This window comes from Barbus barbus (genome assembly GCF_936440315.1).
Source record: "Barbus barbus genome assembly, chromosome: 24".
Taxonomy (NCBI): Eukaryota; Metazoa; Chordata; class Actinopteri; order Cypriniformes; family Cyprinidae; genus Barbus; species Barbus barbus.
The window spans coordinates 8,259,895-8,279,453 of NC_136752.1; the positions used below are offsets into that span (position 1 = coordinate 8,259,895).

The window sequence follows — 19,559 nt, forward strand, 5'->3', positions numbered from 1 at the left end:
TATATATATATATATATATATACTTGTATGTATATGTATATGTATATTATATATAAATATACATATTTATATATAAACCTAACATATTTTTCCCTAATATATACATGTATGTGTGTGTATATATATATATATATATACATGATAATTATACACTCTTAGAAAAAAAAGGTTCTTTGGGGTTCTAAATAGAACCCTAGGGTTCTTTACTCAACTCCAAAGAACCCTTTATGCCAAAAAGGTTCTATATAAGGAGAAAGAACCCCGTTTTGGCACAAAAGGGTTCTTTGAGCTAAACTATGCTTTATGTATATTTACACATTAGGCTATTTAAAATTATTATACATTATATTTGTGCTTTTATTTCAATTTTACACCTTTATTCCAAAGAAAATAAACTTAAAATTTACATCTGCACTGAATCAACCTATTATTATACCAACAAACTGATCTGGTAGAAATAGGCTACATGTGTTCTAGCAGTGTATAGCAATCTGGACAGTTTTATCTGTTCATTAATAGGTACACGCTAGTCTTCTGTTTAATCAGCACACTAACATGATTGCAAGTTCTAGTTATCATATGTCATGTAATTGCAGCTTCTAGTTTCTAGTGATAAATTAGCTATATGAGCTGTTTAAGTCTTATAATGTAATTAAAATAAAACAAAAATTAAATCCAAAGAATGATCCCATGATGGGAACCCTTAAAATGTTCTATAACTTTTTTTGTGTGTCTACAAAGAACCCAAAATGGTTCTTTTGATTGAACCCTTAAAAAGGGTTCTTTATGGAACCTTTCAGGGGTTCATATATGAAGCGTCTGGTAGAACATTTTCTTCTAAGAGTGTACACATTACACACATATGTAAACATAAACTTTTATTTTAAATGTGATAAATCGTGATTACTCATTTTAAAATTTTTAAATAATGCTACAGCATATTTTATGGCTACATCAGGACATATGCAAACAATGCCTAATTTGCAGACAGAATAAATCTCTTAGACATACACATGTTGTTTGTTGACCCTCTTATAAAAGACAAAGCAAGAGAGAGGATAAGAGGATGTGTGCGATACAAATGGACAGAATGCCGCTGACGCTTTTCAAACTGTTTGCATTTATTCATGTTGACCCTTGTATGCCATTACAGTGTTTACAGAACTAGAATAACAACTGAACAAGTACATCAACAAATGAAGGAACCACTGATAATGAACAACACGGGCCATTTAGACAGAAGCAGGTGGATCATGTTGTTGAGCTCAAAATCTTTAAGCATTCGCTCAGGCTGTTAAGCTTTATAAAAGTCTTGCATGTTGTGTTTCTGTATGCTGTAAACTGATGAAAACACTGTAGTTTGATATTTATAAAATCATGTTTTGGTTGTTCTGTTGCAATAAATCTTTTACCAAAATATATTTTGTATTAAAAATCTATTTCTGTATTGGCTGGATTTATCTGCAGTCATTCCCCTTGTTCTATTTTAATCAGACCCCAAGTGTCATGAACAGACAGGGTGCTTATCTCTATCAGGTACAGAGATAGGCCTGATACTTTGTCCATACATGGGTCTCCCGGGTGTCTCAGTCAAACTTCACACCGGCCGTCAGATGCCATGAGAGCAATGTGCACAGCTGGTGGCTTTGAAGATGGGTCAGAGAGTTTCTCTATACCATAGAAATAACATACTCTGTTATGTCTTTCCATTTTAAGGGGCCATCTGAGGCTGTTTTATTTGATTTCAGATGTTAAAATGTTTCTGATTTAATCACAGTGATCTCTAAATCTAATATGTCCTCAGAGACTTGGTCATCTGATTTGGCCTCCCCATTATGCCCTCTAAAAAAAGCATATTTATTTTCAAAAGCCATAAACTATGTGGACTTTGGCCCCTCACATTTATCATGCTAAAATATTGTGAGAAGTTGTTCTCATTCAGATTTGGCATCTTCATTGCCTTGCTTTTTGTTTTAGCAAAAACATGAACGTTTGAACTTTTCATTCCCACACACTTTCTTCCAGAAATTTGATGCATTTCGTCACACCTTGCTTTTCCTCGATGCAGGTGTAAATTTAGTCTCTTAAGAAAATTCCCAAGATTATTTGGATAATGAGGTTATTATAAAAATACTTCCACTGTATTGATGTCAGGAGGGCAGAGTTGACAGCTAGGCATGACAAAATAACTTGGGAGGATCACAAAGGTTATCAAAACACTAGAGGTTCAGAGGAAAGCATTTAATCAAGCCAAAACAAACATTAAATATAGCAGATATGATTTATATTAGCTAGTATTAACCACAACCTCCCTTAAATGCAACTAACACAGTCATCATTGCTGTTCATGGCATATTCTTATCAATTAACAAATATCATTTATTTCAGTGTCATGATCAATTGTCAAATCATTATTTATTTATTTTTTATAAAGAGTGGCCAAGAAAAATATGATTTTGATCACATACTTTACATGTAAATGAAAGAAATGCAACCCCTGGTCCCCACTTTACTTTATTTCTTCAATATTTTGTAAATTAAGTTAGTAAGTAAGTACTAATTAAGTAAGTAAGTTTAAAATGCCAAAAAAAAAAAAAATATCATTGATATACTAGCTTTTGGTAATATGTTTTATTATTATTATTATTATTTTCTGTATTCACTATAATTTTGGTTTAATATTTAGTAATTTTGTTTTGTTTAGTTTTATTTTATTTGGTTTTAGATATTATAGCCTACTTAACAAAATTGAGAAATGTTGCAATGACAAATAGATGAAATAAATGTTTTATTATTATTAGTAACAACAACAACAAAAACATATGATCCTCGATGTCAGAGTATTTTTAATAATATTAATACTATTTTAAGGGTGTCCCTTTTACTTTATACATTTGTTCACACATCTATTCCATTTTTTATTTTTTTTATATATATTAGTAAGTGATACAATGTTGGTATGTTCCCTGTCTTGCACTGTAAATAATAATAATAATAATAATTTACAATAAAATTAAGGTGTGTTGAACCCTCTTTATTAAAAAAAAAATGCATTTTGTAGGTTAAAAAGATAAATAGTAAAACAAACACATAAAAACAAACAAACAGCTTTAGTTGCATCATAAACTACATTACCCACAATCCCCACGCACTACATTTTTTCGTTTGTTTCCGGGCGCTTCGCTGTTTCAAAACTCATAATGGCTTTTTTTTCCATGGAAAAGTTTAATCTCAAAGCTCTCTGTATCATGTGTGCAATCGTTACGGAAGGGTGTCATTTATTATAGTTATATAACGATCGCATAACTCGTATAAGGGTTGTTTTGTGTCAATGGCAGGTAAGAAGTTACGGAGGACGGGCGACTCAAGCGCCATCAGCTGGAAACCTGCCAGGTGCGAGACATGGAATTTTGACATTGAAAACCTGAAATGGTATTTTCTTGTAAAACATAATCTAATAATTTTAGTTTGATTTACATTTCAAACAGACTTGTGCAATATTTGATTTAAGGGCTAATTTATTTTCCCTACACAAAGCTATTTTATGTATTCAAAAGACAAAATGTAGCACACAAGTACTTTTATGGTGCTTTTATGATGCTTTTTTTTAGCTTGATCAGTCCATAGTCACTAGTTAGTTTTTTTTTATATTTGGAAAAACAAAATTATATTTATATTTGTGTATGGCCATGTACACACTGCAAAGTTTTGGGAGTGACAACCACATTTAAATGCATTTTTTTTTTAAAGCAAATCTTGTTTAAACATTCTGACAGAAATAAAGTAAAACAGAACATTTAAGCTGCTCATTTTTTGAAAATAGGAGTTCAAATATATCTTTATCTTCATAACATTATAAAGGTTTGGAATGACATGAATGTGCATAAATGATGGAAATCATAATTTCTGGGTGAACTATCATGACATGTGTGTGTTGTTTGTCAGGTGACTGGCCCATCAGGCTGTGGAAAGACTCGGTTGTGTATAATGCTCAGTGTGTTGGCCACACTGCCAAGGAGTATGGGAGGTCTGGACAGTGGAGTCATCTACATCGACACAGAGTCAGCATTCTCTGCTGAAAGGTGAACGTTTGCTCACTCTCTCTCTCTCTCATGTGAACTTTTTGTGTTTCCTCTCAAATTAACAATCTACCTCTCTAAGATTGGTAGAAATGGCACAGGCCAGATTCCCAGGATTCGTCTCGGTGAAGCAACGTCTGCTGGAGATGGCGTCTCGTGTTCATCTCTTCAGGGAACTGACCTGTCAGGATGTCCTGAATAGGTTGGAACACTTTTATTTTGTATGCGATTGATCATGATTAATCGTTTGACAGCACTAATATGTATGTATATATATATATATATATATATATATATATATATATATATATATATATATATATATATATCTTGTGATGTCAAAGCATATTAGAATGATTTCTAATCAAAAAGCATTAAAAATACAAAACAATTATTTTAAATGGGACTAATATTATACAATATTAGTGTTTTTACTGTATTATGTGATATAGTACTAATATCACTGTACTTTACTGTACTAATATCAATAGAGTTGGTTTTGTTTCGTTTTTATCTGAATTATTCCAAACTTGTCACTGGTAGTGTATACCTTGAATACAGTTGAAGTCACTTTGGATTAAAAAAAAAAAAAAGAATCTGCTAAACATTTTTTTTTTTCTTGGTTTAAGTCTGTTAAGTATGTAAATTTAAATACAAAATGAAATGCAATGAATACAAGTCTTGAATTTAAATGGATTGACTATAGCGTTATTGCATAAATGAATATAACGGTCATGATAGTCTCTTTTGTATGCCAGGCTGTATTTAAGCTTGTGAACACATATTAGTGGGGCGTTTTATTGATGTTGCACAGGCTGGAGCGTCTGGAGGAAGACATAATTGCATGTCGAGCGGGGCTTCTTATTTTGGATTCTGTGGCTTCTGTTGTGAGGAAGGAGTTTGACATGTCACTCCCGGGAAATCTAACGATCAGGAGTAACTTACTGGGCCAGGAAGCCGCCGTACTGAAGTACCTCTCGCAAGCGTTCTGCATCCCAGTGAGTCTGTTTACATGGCTGTGTGCATATCTGACTTTTGCTGAAATCTGACACTTTTAGTACATCCGATTAACCACAAGGTGTCGCTACACATTTATGAGTTTCAGTGCTGTATTTTAGGTCAACTCTATACTTTAAACACCAGAGGGCAGCAGAGAGCCCATATGAATTAGAAAAACACACTAGGCCCATTCACACAAAACCTGCTCCTTTTCCATGTTATCTGATCTTGGGAATTTCCGCACTTGTCTAAGATGTTCAAAAATGCATGCGCGAGTCACGCCTTCACTCACCTCCTGCATCAGCAGCACTTTTATCTTGAAGAAAGGTAGGATTGCACCGGAATATGGTTTTCTGCTTCCTGCTTATAAAGAGTATAACAGCTAGAGGGCTGATCCTGGATCAGGTGTTGCTCTATCTACTCCTCTTATCCACTTATTAATGCATACAGTGGGGTCCAATTTTTATTTATTTATTTTTTAAATTTAATACATATTTTGAGCAAATTACATTTTAAGCATTTACATTTTAACATATAAAATAACAAAGAAAGTCATGTTAATTGCTGTTATGTTTCTATTTATTTTTGTTTATGTTCATTACATTTTTTTCCAGCAGATAATTAAACATTTAAGTTATTATTATTAAATAATATTATTATAACAACAATAATATTATTAATAATAATTATTATTGTTATTAAATTATTTAATAGTAATATTACTATTATATTTATAAATATTAATAAAATATAAATATTATTATACTTTAATAATAATAAATAATACTATAACAACAATAATAATAATAATATTATCATTACTGCTGTTTTTGTTGTTACAGAGAAACATAAAATGCTAAGAAATTCATGTTAATTCATTAATTGCTTTTGTGTTTCTGTTTATTTTTGTGTTTATTTAAAAATATATTATTTATTAATAAAAAGTATTATAGAGAAAGATATAAAATACTAAGAAATTCATAATTTTTAATTGATTCTATTTAATTTTGTTTGTATTTAATACTTATTTTCAGCAAACAACAATTTAAATATTTAAATTATTAATACTATTATAGAGAAACCTAAAATACTAAGGAATCCATGTAAATTTGTGCTTATATTTAGCCATTTTTTTTATTTAAAACATAATACATAATCATTACAGTTTTATTACAGAGTCAATAAATTATTAATAATAATTATGATACAATTTGCTGAAAAGGCAAAAGAATAGCAATTAACATAAGCTTTTTAGTATTTTGCATGTCTCCCTTTTGCTTTAATGGCAGCAGCATAACTTATTTACAGTATTTATCAAACTTTATTTTAAATTCCCGATTTTCAGACTTTGTTTGGACTCTGCTGTATAGACAAACAATGATTTATTATGTGTTGCATTACAAATACGGTTACAGGTCATGTTTATAATTACTTAAGGCAAACTAAAATGAATTTATCATTGTATTGACTATTTTCGTGCTTTGTTGATATTGGGATCAAGTTTAAATAGTGTGCTACTGTACAGCAAAATCCTGGGCATTCACTGATTTCAAAATAACTACTCGACTTCTCAGAGGACATCCTAGGCTGTAACCCCAAACTCATCTGATCTGCAGTTTGCCTGTGGTCCCCCTCCAGCCATGCTCAATTTAAAGATAGCTTTTGTGTTTTAAATCAGTGCAATAAATGTCTGCTTGACACTGCCAGTGGCCACAAGTGGGTTTTAATACAGCTTTCCACAGCAATAGAAATGGGCCTCAACATGAAACCACATGCTAGATAACTCCTAGAGGTAGGTAACTATGTTATAGCCCCCTTACACACATAAAAGCTCATAACCATAAAATAGGTCAACCCACTACCTTTCCAAAATAAAACCTTACACTTTAGCACCTGGAGCCAAACCGTAATGAGGTTATTAAGTTTGTTCTCCCAAGCCTTATACATATAAAGGAATGTTGAAATGTTTTAGGTTTTGGCTGGCTGTTTTTATTTGTGTATTTTTGAGAAAGAGAGCTATGTAAGATATACACCAGTGCAAGTGCTGCGTTTAATCAAATCAGAACATTGACCTAGTTACAACAATCTTCGCTCTATCTTTTAGTCTTTTTCAGTGCAAGCTTAAGTACTGTGAATGACATACTGCTATATTTTAATTAACTCCATAATTAATAGTTAAAATAGATCATATTATAAGCAACAGTCTGTAGCCCTTGTGCATATTTCTGGAAAAGCCTCTGAAAATCATGCAATTAATAAATTATATTTATTACAATGTAAATACATGAGGAGACATTTGTACTTTCATATTAAAACATTTTAATTATTTTTGTATATATATATATATATATATATATATATATATATATATATATATATATATATATATATATATATATATATATTTAGTGAGGAAAAGAACTACAATTTTGAAAGCTAAATCTTGCGATTATGGAAAGGGGCGTTACATTTCCGACGCGGCTTATGGTGTTCGGCCAATCACAATGCACTGTGTCAGCTGGCCAATCAGAGCAGACTGTGATTGTCGGAAGGAGGGACTTTGTAGAAAACGAAGCCTTTGAGAGAGGCGGGGCATAGAGGACTTACAATAATGTACAGTATTTGAAAAATTATGTGTTTTTTGAACAATAAAACATGTCTACATAATCTGTTACACCAAATACACAAACTAATGATCTTTAAAAAAGCATCATATGACCTCTTTAAGCAAACGTTTGGTTTAGTTTACAGTTCCTGGTTCACTTGCAAAAAGGGCAGTGTGAACGCGAACCACACCAAACTAAATAAAAAAACAAAAAATTGAACATTGTATTTGGTCCGGACCAAAGCAAGTGAACTAGCAGACTTTCCTGGTGTGAATACGCCCTAAGTTGAATTAATGTGAACAGATGGGTCCGACAAAAACATATACTATTGATTAACAACCTTAAAGCTCACAACAGGTCTGTTTTTAAAGGTTTATCAGTTATTGTTCAAATCTATTTCCCTATGGAGAAAATGAATAGCCGGTTTACTTCCGGAACGCAACTGTTGCGCTCTATAAAGGCCAGTTCTTTCTGCACCAACAGATGCAGACAAACAGCAACGGGCACATTTGTTGGGTTTTGTTGAATCAATGTGTTACCCCTGTTGGTGTTTGCCGGCGATTGATTGAACATGTTGAATCGCATTTGGCGGGTCGTATAATATCTGAGAAGTGACGTACTGTCCTTGGTTGGCTGTCGACGTTGACCTTAAAGGATTAGTTCACTTATAGAGTAAAATTTCCTGAAAATTTACTCACCCATATCACCCAAGATATTCATATCTTTCTTTCTTCAGTTGAAAATAAATTAAAGTTTTGGAGGAAAATATTCCAGTATTTTTCTCCATATTGTGGACTTCAATGGCAGCCATTGGGTTGAAGGCCCAAATTGCTTTTTCAATGCAGCTTCAAAGGGCTCTACACTATCCTATCGTCTTATCTACTGAAACGCCATTTTTGGTCAAAAAAAAAAAAAGGATGTACTTTTTAACCTCAAATGCTCATCTTACACTATAGCTCTGTGATGAGCCTGCATGACTTCACGCATTACGTTGGAAAGGACAAGTGTTATTAGTTTTTCGTCTGTGTACTTTGGTGAAAAAAGTACACAGACGAAAATCTAATTTTCTCCTCAAACTTCAAAATCATCCAACATTTTTGTTTTACCTTCTTTTGTAAGGGTGTTTGACTTTCTTTGCGAATACGCAACTACGTAATGTCGAGCAAGTGCAAGACAAGCATTTGTGGTTAAAATGTATTCAAGTTTTAATTGTATTTTTTTTAGAAAATGACAGATCGTTTCACTTGCCCATTGAAGCTGCATTGAAACTGCAATTTGGACCTTCAACCCGTTGGCTGCCATCTAAGTCTACTATATGGAGAAAAATCCTGGAATGTTTTCCTCAAATTCTTGTCTACGGAAAAAGAAAGACATGAACATCTTGGATGACACCTTAAAATCCTTTAAGTTCAAGTTTATTTGTATAACGCTTTTTACGATACAAATCGTTGCAAAGCAGCTCTACAGGAAATTAAGTTTCCACAATATATTTATACCTTAATATATTTAACTTATGGCAAAATTTTTCAATTCTGTATGTTGTCTGAGCGTTGGCATCCTCTGAGGTCCTCTGAGGGGTTGGCATCATCTTTTCTCAGGTGTTCGTTCATCTCAGATCATTTAAGGGTTGGATCCAGACTGAAGCTTCTGTCATTCCTAGTTTCCGCGGGATGTTAATCAGAAACAGAGAAACAAATAGAGACATAATTAGCGTAGCTGCTGTTCCATCTAAGCAAAACTGATTTGTTCAACCCAAGCTAAAGAATAATAATAATGTACATTTGATCAGATATAACTGCAGTACAAGATTATAAGATGCATTATGTGAATGCTTTGCTAAAGAGATGTCTTTAATCTAGATTTAAACAGAGAGAGTGTGTCTGAACCCCGAACGTTGTCAGGAAGGCTATTCCAGAGTTTGGGAGCCAAATGTAAAAAAAGCTCTACCTCCTTTATTGGACTTTGCTATCCTAGGTACTACCAAAAGTCCAGAGTTTTGTGACCTTAGGGAGCGGGTTGGATTGTAGCGTGGTAGAAGACGAGTTAGGTACACAGGAGCTAAACCATTTAGGGCCTTATAGGCAAGTAATAATATTTTGTAAATGATACGGAACTGAATAGGTAGCCAGTGCAGAGACTGTAAAATTGGGGTAATATGATCATATTTTCTTGACCTGGTAAGAACTCTAGCCGATGCATTTTGGATTATCTGTAGCTTGTTTATTGAAGATGCAGGACAACCAGCTAGCAGTGCATTACAATAGTCCAGTCTAGAGGTCATGAATGCATGAACTAGCTCGAAGCTTGGCAATGTTTCTAAGATGGAAGAATGCTGTTTTTGTTACATGGGAAATATGATTTTCAAAGGACAGGTGATAAGGTGTGAATACACATTTAAGGTGATGCGTGTTAAAATAATGATCATGCTGGAGGCCCTGCTAGAATGTGTTTGCCTGTTCTTTACTCGCATGTATATACCATGAGTGATGTCAACAGTTGTTAAGTATTGTGATTACAGCAGACTGTTTATGCTCATCTTTGTGTGATCCATTCAAACTGAACTGAACTCAAGTACAGATGTTTCCCTTCTGTCTCCCTCAGGTGGTTTTAACTAACCAGATCACCACACATGTGGGCGAGAAGGTTCACTGTCCTCAGTGGAATCAGGCAGATGGTAAGAACAGACTTCCATCGTCTACTGGAGTCTACACTGATTTTTGTGGAGAATGTTTTTGTGTAAAAGGGGTTCGATGGTGGAAATTTAAACCAGATATGAGGCTCTTCTGTTTCACCCCTCCCTGATGAGCTGTTCTCTGATCTCGCTAATGGAAGCCATCATTCCAAGCCTTTCTGAGATGGTATGTGGGACAAATGAGCATCAGTTATGACCTTCCACACAAGCAGCTGTTATAGGTTCTTTGAAACTACATCATTGACCTTGGAGAAGATGGTATTACTCTAACCAGGGGGCTGAAACTGCAATCCTCCCGCTCTACAAACCTGTCTGGGCCTTATGCGAATCCCACGAGATTCCATGGCTGTGCAGCGACCTGTGTCTTCTATCACTGTATATATGGACATGAGCAAGTATCCTATGGCGTACAACCAGGTGTACAGTGGGAAAGGGTCTTGTTTTGGGGCAAAGCTTTGAGGAAAGAGATACAGGCTCTGTTCTCATGTTATCTAACAGGCACATGTTTGTGGCCTGTAACTTTACCCCCAGACACCTCTTTCTTTACATCTCACTGTTCCACTCGGCAAGGTGGGGTTACCAGTAACTCTTTCTCCCACTCACTCTCTGTATCTTTCTCTCACACATGCACACAATCTCTGTTTTTCTATCCCTTGGGATTATGTGGGGAAAGAATGGCCCTTATACAGCCTCACCCTGTTTATCTCTTCTTTCTGCCTTTCTCTCTCCATCCTTGGTCTTATCTGAAGCTTAAAGCGATAGTTTACCCAGAAATGAAAACATTGTCATCATTTATTCACCCTTATGTTGTTTCAAATTCATATGAAAAGAAAGAAGAAATTCTTTCTTTTGTATGAACACAGAGTCAGATGTTTGAATGTTCATGCTGCCCTTTTCTATACAATGACTGTGGATGGTGTCAAGTTATGTAAAAACCAGATAATATTGCAAATAATTTATTGCCATCTTGATTTGTCACAAGACATAGGAGAACCAATAACTTGAGTATCTTTGAGATGCCATATTTGAATGGGCACAAGTGAGAATCTTGAAATGAAATAAATGCTTTTTGGGAATTTTTTAAAACATAGCTACTCAAATTTTGTGTCTGCTCTATTATGATATCTCATGGATTAAAGATATCATGGACTAAAAAGACATGAAATAAAGCATAAAAGTCAATATGGACTACATTTATGGTGCTCTTTTATCATTTCTGGAGCTTCACAGTCGATATTATTTATAGAAATTTTGAAAAGAAAAATCCCGCCATAAAATCACGTTAATTCACGTTAACAACATTAATGTAATATCCATAGAAAAGAAATGAATAACTACACTATAATTCATGTTAACAATGTGATTTATATTTGACATTAAGAAAAAATGCATGATAAATAAGTCCAATGCTGTGATTCATGTTAACAGTAATATTATTATAATGTCTATAGAAACTTTGAAAGAAAAACGTCATGATAACTAAATCCAATGCTATGATTCACATTAAAATATCGTAATAACAATATATAGAACTTTTAATAAAATGCCATGGTAACTAAGTATAATGCTCTGAATGACGTTAACAATATTATCACGAATTTTGAAAAGAAAAAAATACCATGATAACAAAATCCAAAGCTATAATTTAAATTAACACTATTATTACAATACCTATAGAAATTTTGAAATAAAAATGGCATAATAACAATATCTGATGCTATGACTCATATTAAAGGGTTAGTTCAGCCCAAAATGAAAATTCTGTCATTAATTACTCAACCTCATGTCGTTCCAAACCCGTAAGACCTTCGTTAATCTTCGGAACACAAAATATAATGTTTTTGATGAAATCGGAGAGCTGTCTGACCCTCCATAGACAGCAACACAACTGAAATGTTCCCAGGTCCAGAAACGTAGTAAACACAACGGTAAAACATGTGACATCAGTGGCTCAACTTCAGTTTTGCGACGCTACGAGAATACTTTTTTTTTGCGCAAAGAAAACAAAAATAACATAATTTACTCAACCATTCTTCTCCCACGAGTTACGTCATCCGCCAATTTGGAGAGTACCGAAGAACGTATTTGACGTAATCAGCATTGTTTACGTTTGTGTGGAAAACGCGCGCATGAATGTAATCTTCGTATTAAGCATGGTTTACGCTCAGGCGAAAGCGTGCGAATGCATTGTGATACTCTCTAAAATGGCGGACGACGTAACTCGGGGGAGAAGAATGTTTGAGTAAATTGTTATTTTTGTTTTCTTTGCGCAAAAAAAGTATTCTCATAGCGTCGCAAAAATGAAGTTGAGCCGCTGATGTCACGTGGACGTTTCTGGACCTGGGAACATTTCAGTTGTGTTGCTGTCTATGGAGGGGCAGATAGCTCTCCGATTTCATCAGAAAAATCTTAATTTGTGTTCTGAAGATGAACGAAGGTCTTGCGGGTTTGGAACCACATAAGGGTGAGTAATTAATGACAGAATTTTCATTTTGGGGTGAACTATCCCTTTAACAATATCATAACAATGTCTATAGAAATTTATAGAAGAAAAAGCCATGATAACGAAGTCTAATGCTCTGAGTGATGTTAATAATATTATCGCTATATCTATAGATATTTTGAAAAGAAAAAATGGCATGATAAAATCGAACGCTATGATTCACTTTAACAAATATTATTGCCATATTTATAGAAATTTTGAATAGAAAAATGTCATGATAACCAAATCCAATGTTATGATTCATGTTAACAGCGGTATCACAATGTCTATAGAAATTTTGAAAAAGAAAAAAATACCGCAGTTGTCACTATATTGGAACGTCCCTACTTCAGAGTCTCTGTTTTTTGTTTCACAAAAGAAAGTCATGTTTTCTTTTGTAGCTGAGGGTAAATAAATGATGGCAGAAAAAATATTTTTGAGTCAACACCTACTTTAAATGTTTACATTTGCATAATATTGTAAAATTAGTTTATAAATACTGATTGCAACTTGGACGTCTCTTAGCACCTCAAATAAGGATGTCTGCTTTTCAAGCTGCTGTTGTATTTTGTAGCTAAGAGGAACTGATTAAGACTTATTGTTGGTTTTATTGGTTCTCAGCCAGCCAGTTATTGAGAAAATGTGTTTTTCTTTGGCCTTGGGAATGGAAACTCCCTTTGAGGTCTTTTGTTGAAGTTGTAGACAAGAGACCACACCTTACCAGTTTGTATCTGCTTGCATCCTTGAATCTGAGATGTTGACTATGGTCCAGAATAGTACAGTAGTTGCTCTTCACGCTTGTTATTTATATAATGCCATTACACATAAATCATAACAGATCAGCAGATTTACTGACCATTTCCTCTTTGGATCTAATACCATTTTTTTTCTCCATTAGACATCAGCTACTGGGTTTAGATTCATGTGTTTTCTTTCGGGGTCAGATGTGATTCGATTGCTTGTAGTGTGAGCAGACAGTAGTTCAGTGGTGGGTCCCTGGGCTCTCCCACTGTCTGTGTGTAAAAGAGGTCACAGTGACTCACTTCTGAGCTCTGAACATTGATAAGATGGCTATTTTGTGTAGCTTACTAACAAAAAAGCAAGGCTTTGTTTCACTTCACAACGTGAAGTCGTATTTATTTTTAACGTGCGAAAATTTCGGACTCTAAAAGTCATAGTTAATGGTTTGTTAATGCCGAGAATTGGAAAAAAAAAAAAGTCTGACCAATATTTTTTTTCTAGGTATTTTCTCATTGTTTTTAAATTATGAAGATGCTTTATGAACATATCACAAATCAGAGGTTTAAAAGTTGTGGTAAATTTAGGTTAGGTTTATTCTGCAAGTAGCTACGGTGTAAAAATATCCTGTTAAATTTACCATAAAAACAGCTGCTGTGGTTGCCAGAAATTCACCATAAATAATACAAAATGACAGTGTTTCGGAATATGACATGATGATAAGATATTGATACCTAATATATTTAAATGACCAATTTACTTAAACTACCAAAATTTATATTTTACCTTAAAATGTACTGATGAACACCATAATGATACAGTAGAAAACAACAATGAATCAGATTTCATCGTAAGTAGCCTGTCTATAAATCATAGCTAATACTTATATAGTGCACAGGGTCAAATGACAGACAAAACACCATCAGATCCTAGACACTAAAATAATGCAAAAATATTAACTAAATAACAGAAAATGTAACAAAATGTACATTACTGATAACAAAAATGAAAAGAAACAACATTATTTATATAAAACGTGTTATGCGGGGATTTTTTGGTGAATTGCAGCTTTCATATTTCATGTTTATTTGTAAAACCCACAGATTTGACAATAGTGAACAGTAAAATTGCATCTATTGTTTAACGATGTTAAAATGTTTTTCACCATATATTATTAGGTATCTTTTTAAAAACATGTTACTGTATAAATTGGCATATGTAAGTAGCCCTTTTGCAATGAGGAAAGTAACTAGATTATGCACTGCAGGGTTTTGACGTGACTGTATCGCATAAACGATAATTTACGACTCTTTCTACCCCTATCCAATGCAAACTGACGATTGTGCAAAGTTTAAAGCCGTTTTTAAACACAAAAATGAATCATCTGTGATCACCCCCTGAAAAACGCATCTGATCAATGTGCTGGACCTGACCTTAAATCAGTGTAATTACATAGGCCTTCTTAAACCCGACTAGTCATTCAGACAACCCACTGATGAAAGCATAGTGTTTTGCACATTCTACTTGTGACTAAGAAGTAGAGTATGAGTAAAACAAATCAGCAAGTGAGCTTTACAACATCAATGAGACATTCATAAATATTTTCCCAGATGATGGAGAGTTATTCGAGAGAAGATTGTTGGAAAAACTGCACGTCTGCATGATTATTTGCTCAATTCATTTGCCAAACACTACAGCCTTTCAAACCAAATCAGCCCAGAGGACAACAAACTCTCCAAATTTTGTAACCACATTATTTTTGAATCTGCATCAGTACATGAGAGCCACTCCCTTGTCTATATCCAGTCCAAGTCAACAACTTTCCCATTCCCCTGTTTGACAGTTCATCAATAAAAATATTTGGCCATGCTGAATTTGGTGCAAACAAGAATCGGATCCTATAATAACTGATTTGTGGGTTATTAAAAAGACAGCTGATTGAAGTCTGTGAATAGCCCTGCTGTCACGCAGTGTGGGAAAGCACCCATCGCTTCTGTAGGGATCGGAGAGTGTAGGCGGATTCTTCTGGAACCCAGAGCATTGATTTAAGAAGCTGGGTCTTAACAGGGCGTCACATTTTTTTTTTTAGTCTGGCCCTCTCCAACCTTATTACCATGAACCCGCATTAAAACGCATGCTCATTAGTCTGTGTTTCTTTCAGACATCAGAATGAGTTGTGCCTGTTGATAGTGCTGTTTATTTGCACACGGTTTTAAGGCCTGAGTCTCTATAGTAATTATGCAAATAAGGTAACAGCACAGACGTGCCCACAAAAAAAAGGTGAATGCAATTCACACGGTGCAGTTCCTCATCTTGCTGGTTAAGGATCCAGCACACTACTGCTATCTGGTGTATTTTACTTGCACTTGTTTCTTTAAAATGTTTGAAAAAAAAGTTGGGCAAATTTAAAAGTTTAAGGCAACCAGCGTCTTCGTTAACAAGACAAGACGGGACTAGAATGTTATTTGAGGACCACCGAACATTCAAAATACATCCTATAAGTTAACTATCTTGTCTTTCAAAATGAGCATCCCTGTCATTGGATTGCAATTGGATGAGGGGCGTTCGCATATCTAGTGTCAGTAGCTATGGGAGCTATCGCAACGGACAGATAGGCTACCAAAACGCGAACTAGTGATCTGAAACAATGGCCTCAGCACCTGAAGGGTTAGTGATTTGGTGACCAGATGTCCCGTTTTTCCCAGGAGTCACAATTCGTTGTCTAAGGCATGATTAAGTTAAGGCGCGATAGGTGAAATCGTGCTGATAGAAGTGCTCTCTCGCACTCACGCTCCACTTCTTCAGTTCTCACACAGCGCGCGATCAGTTCTCAGTGCTCAAATACACACACAGCAGTCCAAATGTGTCTCGTGTAGAGCAGTGGTTCCCAACCTGAGGGTCGCTAAAGATTTACAAGGGGTCGCCAAGCTCACTCTAGTTTGACCACAAGATGAAATTCCCGACAGTTAGTGCTACCGTTCAATATTCTGTATTATGATTAAAACCATTTGGATTTTTAAAAACTCACCTAAATACTGTCCAACATGCTGCGACTGTGCAATCTCACACAGTCGCAGCATGCAGCGTAGGTTTCGTTTTGTTTGAAAATATGGCGGAAAGCAGTGAAAGGTTTTACAGAGGGAAATTAGTATATGAATTAAAATATAAATGAATTAGGGGTGTGTAATATGACGATTTTTGATCGTGGACGATAAAATCTCTCCACGATCTGCTTTTGACGAAATATCGTAGTATCGTGCTACGGAAAATATTTCAAATACAGTTCTGGCGCCGCCGTCTCTATGTTCTACAACACGACATACAGTGGTAGAGTTACTCTGATATGACACTGCACTTATTCACAATCGCAAAAGTACATTATTTGCATACAAGCCTTGTCGGTTAAATGTTTAATTTGCGCGCTTCTGACGTATGCGCACTAAAACCCAAACAGCGCCTGATTACTGAACTAAGTTATCGTTTGCGCTAATACTGTCAAAACACACAAGGTTTACATACAGACTCGGTTATGTCTAAAATGAAAGTAAACTGTTGAGAGAAAAATGGATGTGTGTCTGTAGATGCGTGCAGGTCTTAAAGGGACAGTACTAAACATGCTGTCATTAGAGATAGTTAACCCTACAATTAATTCTGTCATAATTTACTCACTCACATGTTGTCCCAAACCAGTATTAATTTATTTCTTGTGCTGAACACAAAATAATATATTTTGAAGAATGAGGGTAACCAAACAGTTGCTGGTCCACATTGAATTTGATAATAGGAAAAAATCCTATGGAAGTCACTGTGGACCAGCAACTGTTTGGTTTTCCACGTTCTTCACAATAGCATTTATGTTCAGCAGAAGAAAGAAACTCAATCAGGTTTAAAACAACTTTGGAGTAAATGATGGTATAAAAATAAAACATGACAGAATTTTTATTTTTGGGGGAACTATTCCTTTAACGTTAATAAAACAACTCACTACTCTTGACTGAAAAACTTGAACACAGTTGCTTTAGGAATCAGTCTATATAGTTGTTGTTCATTTGTTCATTCAGTTTCTTGAATGCCCCTGCTAAATAAAGCACTGTTTGTTTTATTTATATATTATATGTATTTGTAATGTGCATCTTTGTTCTTAGTTTTTAATAAGAAAGATAAAATAATGACAAAGATTTTTATCTTCGCCCACTTTGGCCTGTCTCCCGTTATTGTTCAAATCAACGCAAAAATCTGAACAAATTTTTTTATGCACAGTTGTAAATTTTAACTGGTTGATGAAAATTACCTAATGTTCTAAAAATCTGATAAAATAATGCAATCACCTATAATCATTCATCATTTTGACTCATCTCTTTTCTAATAAATGGTATGAAATGTAAGGTTTATCATTTTAAAACTTTTTTGTCAAAACTTTATTTTAATATGTCATACATGTTAGTAGTTAACATGTTGTGCTGTAGTCATCCAACCAATATTTTTTTGTTTATTTAATGTATGATATATATATATATATATATATATATATATATATATATATATATATATTTATGTTTTTTTTTTTTTTTCATTTTGTGTCTTTAGACACAAATGGAGACTTGGGTAACACTTTATTTTAAGGTCTCTTAACTAGTTGCTTATTAGTAGGGATGGGTATCGTTAAGGTTTTAACGGTATTACTACTCTTACAGATACTGCTTAACGATCCGGTACTTTAATGGGATTCTTATCGGTACTTTCTGTTTTATATAATATATATATATATATATATATATATATATATATGACAGATTAGGAGCTGAATTAACATTGCTTTATATTCTGGAATGTAAAATACATTTTTAATTAAATGAATATAAAACCTCAATTTTAAATGCACCAGTGTGCAGGCATTTTTAGTGTTTTATATACATAAGATAAGATACAGTAAGAACATGAACAAAGAAACAAAGTAAAACAAACTGACAAATACAATAAAACAAATATACAAATGAAATGAAATAAACAGTGCTTTAATTTTTCCATGAAGGTCTACTAACGTTAATGTTCAGGTAAGTAATAGCTACAAAAGAAATCTAAAAGTAATCAAATGTAAATGAACACCGCATAGTTTTCACTGTATGTATTGATAGATTAATGCATACTAAAGCTATAATGTTATTCAGATTAAGAGCTGTGGGTGATTTGCTCTTTGCATTTTGTTCTTTGATTAACATTGATGGCTCAAGCTCCAGTCTGTCACTTTAAGACAATATACTGACACACATCGGATTTTCTCCCAACTGTTCTTATCCACTTAAAACATAAACTGTGTTTAAGTGAATACTCTCGTAGCCGGCCATTTTGGCATATTTTGTGTGTATTTTTTGACATATTTTTGTGTGTTATTTCGACGCGCCCAAAGCTCAAAGTGTACTTTGCTTGTCCATTTTGGACGCACATTTCAGCCTGGGGAACAGCGTCACTTGTGTGGATTGTACTTTCAATGTTTTATTATCAAACATGTCCCGCAATTTTTAACAGTAAAGGCATTTTACAACAATCACCGATTGCGCTGATTCAGACGTTAAGATTTGGTTAGGGAGGAATGAATGCGCGCCGCTTTGAAGGGAAGGAAGTTGTGCTAGAAGAAATGCGGCTATAATCTTAGAAGCCAAAATCTAAAAAAAACAAAAAAAAAATAACTTGGCTTAATATAAAGGCCTTTCCACACTGAGCGCGATACGAAAAGGCGAGGCGAATTGCCCGCGAATGTTGCTTTCACACCGAGTGCGAAACGATCGTTCGCCTTCTGCTAATTCACGCCTGCACGCTAGGGGGCGCCGACCAAAAATGTTTTTTTTCTTCATGTAGCGTATGTATCTCATGTGGTTTACATCGTCCGCTGCTCAATATACAGCATTAAGTTAAGATAAATAACTTGCGTTTCTTCATCAGAAACACAAAATATCCATAATGCT

At 34.3% G+C, this 19,559-nt stretch overlaps 1 protein-coding gene across 8 annotated transcripts in view; it reads left to right on the forward strand.

The window, feature by feature from the left end:
• Window positions 1-3,167: 3,167 nt before the first annotated feature.
• LOC306844234 (DNA repair protein RAD51 homolog 2-like) overlaps window positions 3,168-19,559 on the forward strand; it is a 44,900-nt gene continuing 28,508 nt past the window's right edge. For 3 of the 8 annotated variants that reach the window (XR_013781902.1, XM_079376207.1, XM_079376206.1), the window contains exons 1-4: window positions 3,174-3,393; window positions 3,946-4,082; window positions 4,162-4,281; window positions 4,894-5,077. Coding sequence is in view for 3 of the 8 variants with exons in the window: in XM_079376207.1 (XP_079232333.1) it covers window positions 3,988-4,082; window positions 4,162-4,281; window positions 4,894-5,077 (399 nt within the window). In the remaining 5 variants the exon portion in view is untranslated. Of the gene's footprint in view, window positions 3,394-3,945; window positions 4,083-4,161; window positions 4,282-4,893; window positions 5,078-10,285; window positions 11,936-12,946; window positions 13,160-19,559 lie in introns of those variants that run through there. The other 5 variants (XR_013781900.1, XR_013781901.1, XR_013781903.1 and 2 more) reach the window with 4 other exon arrangements.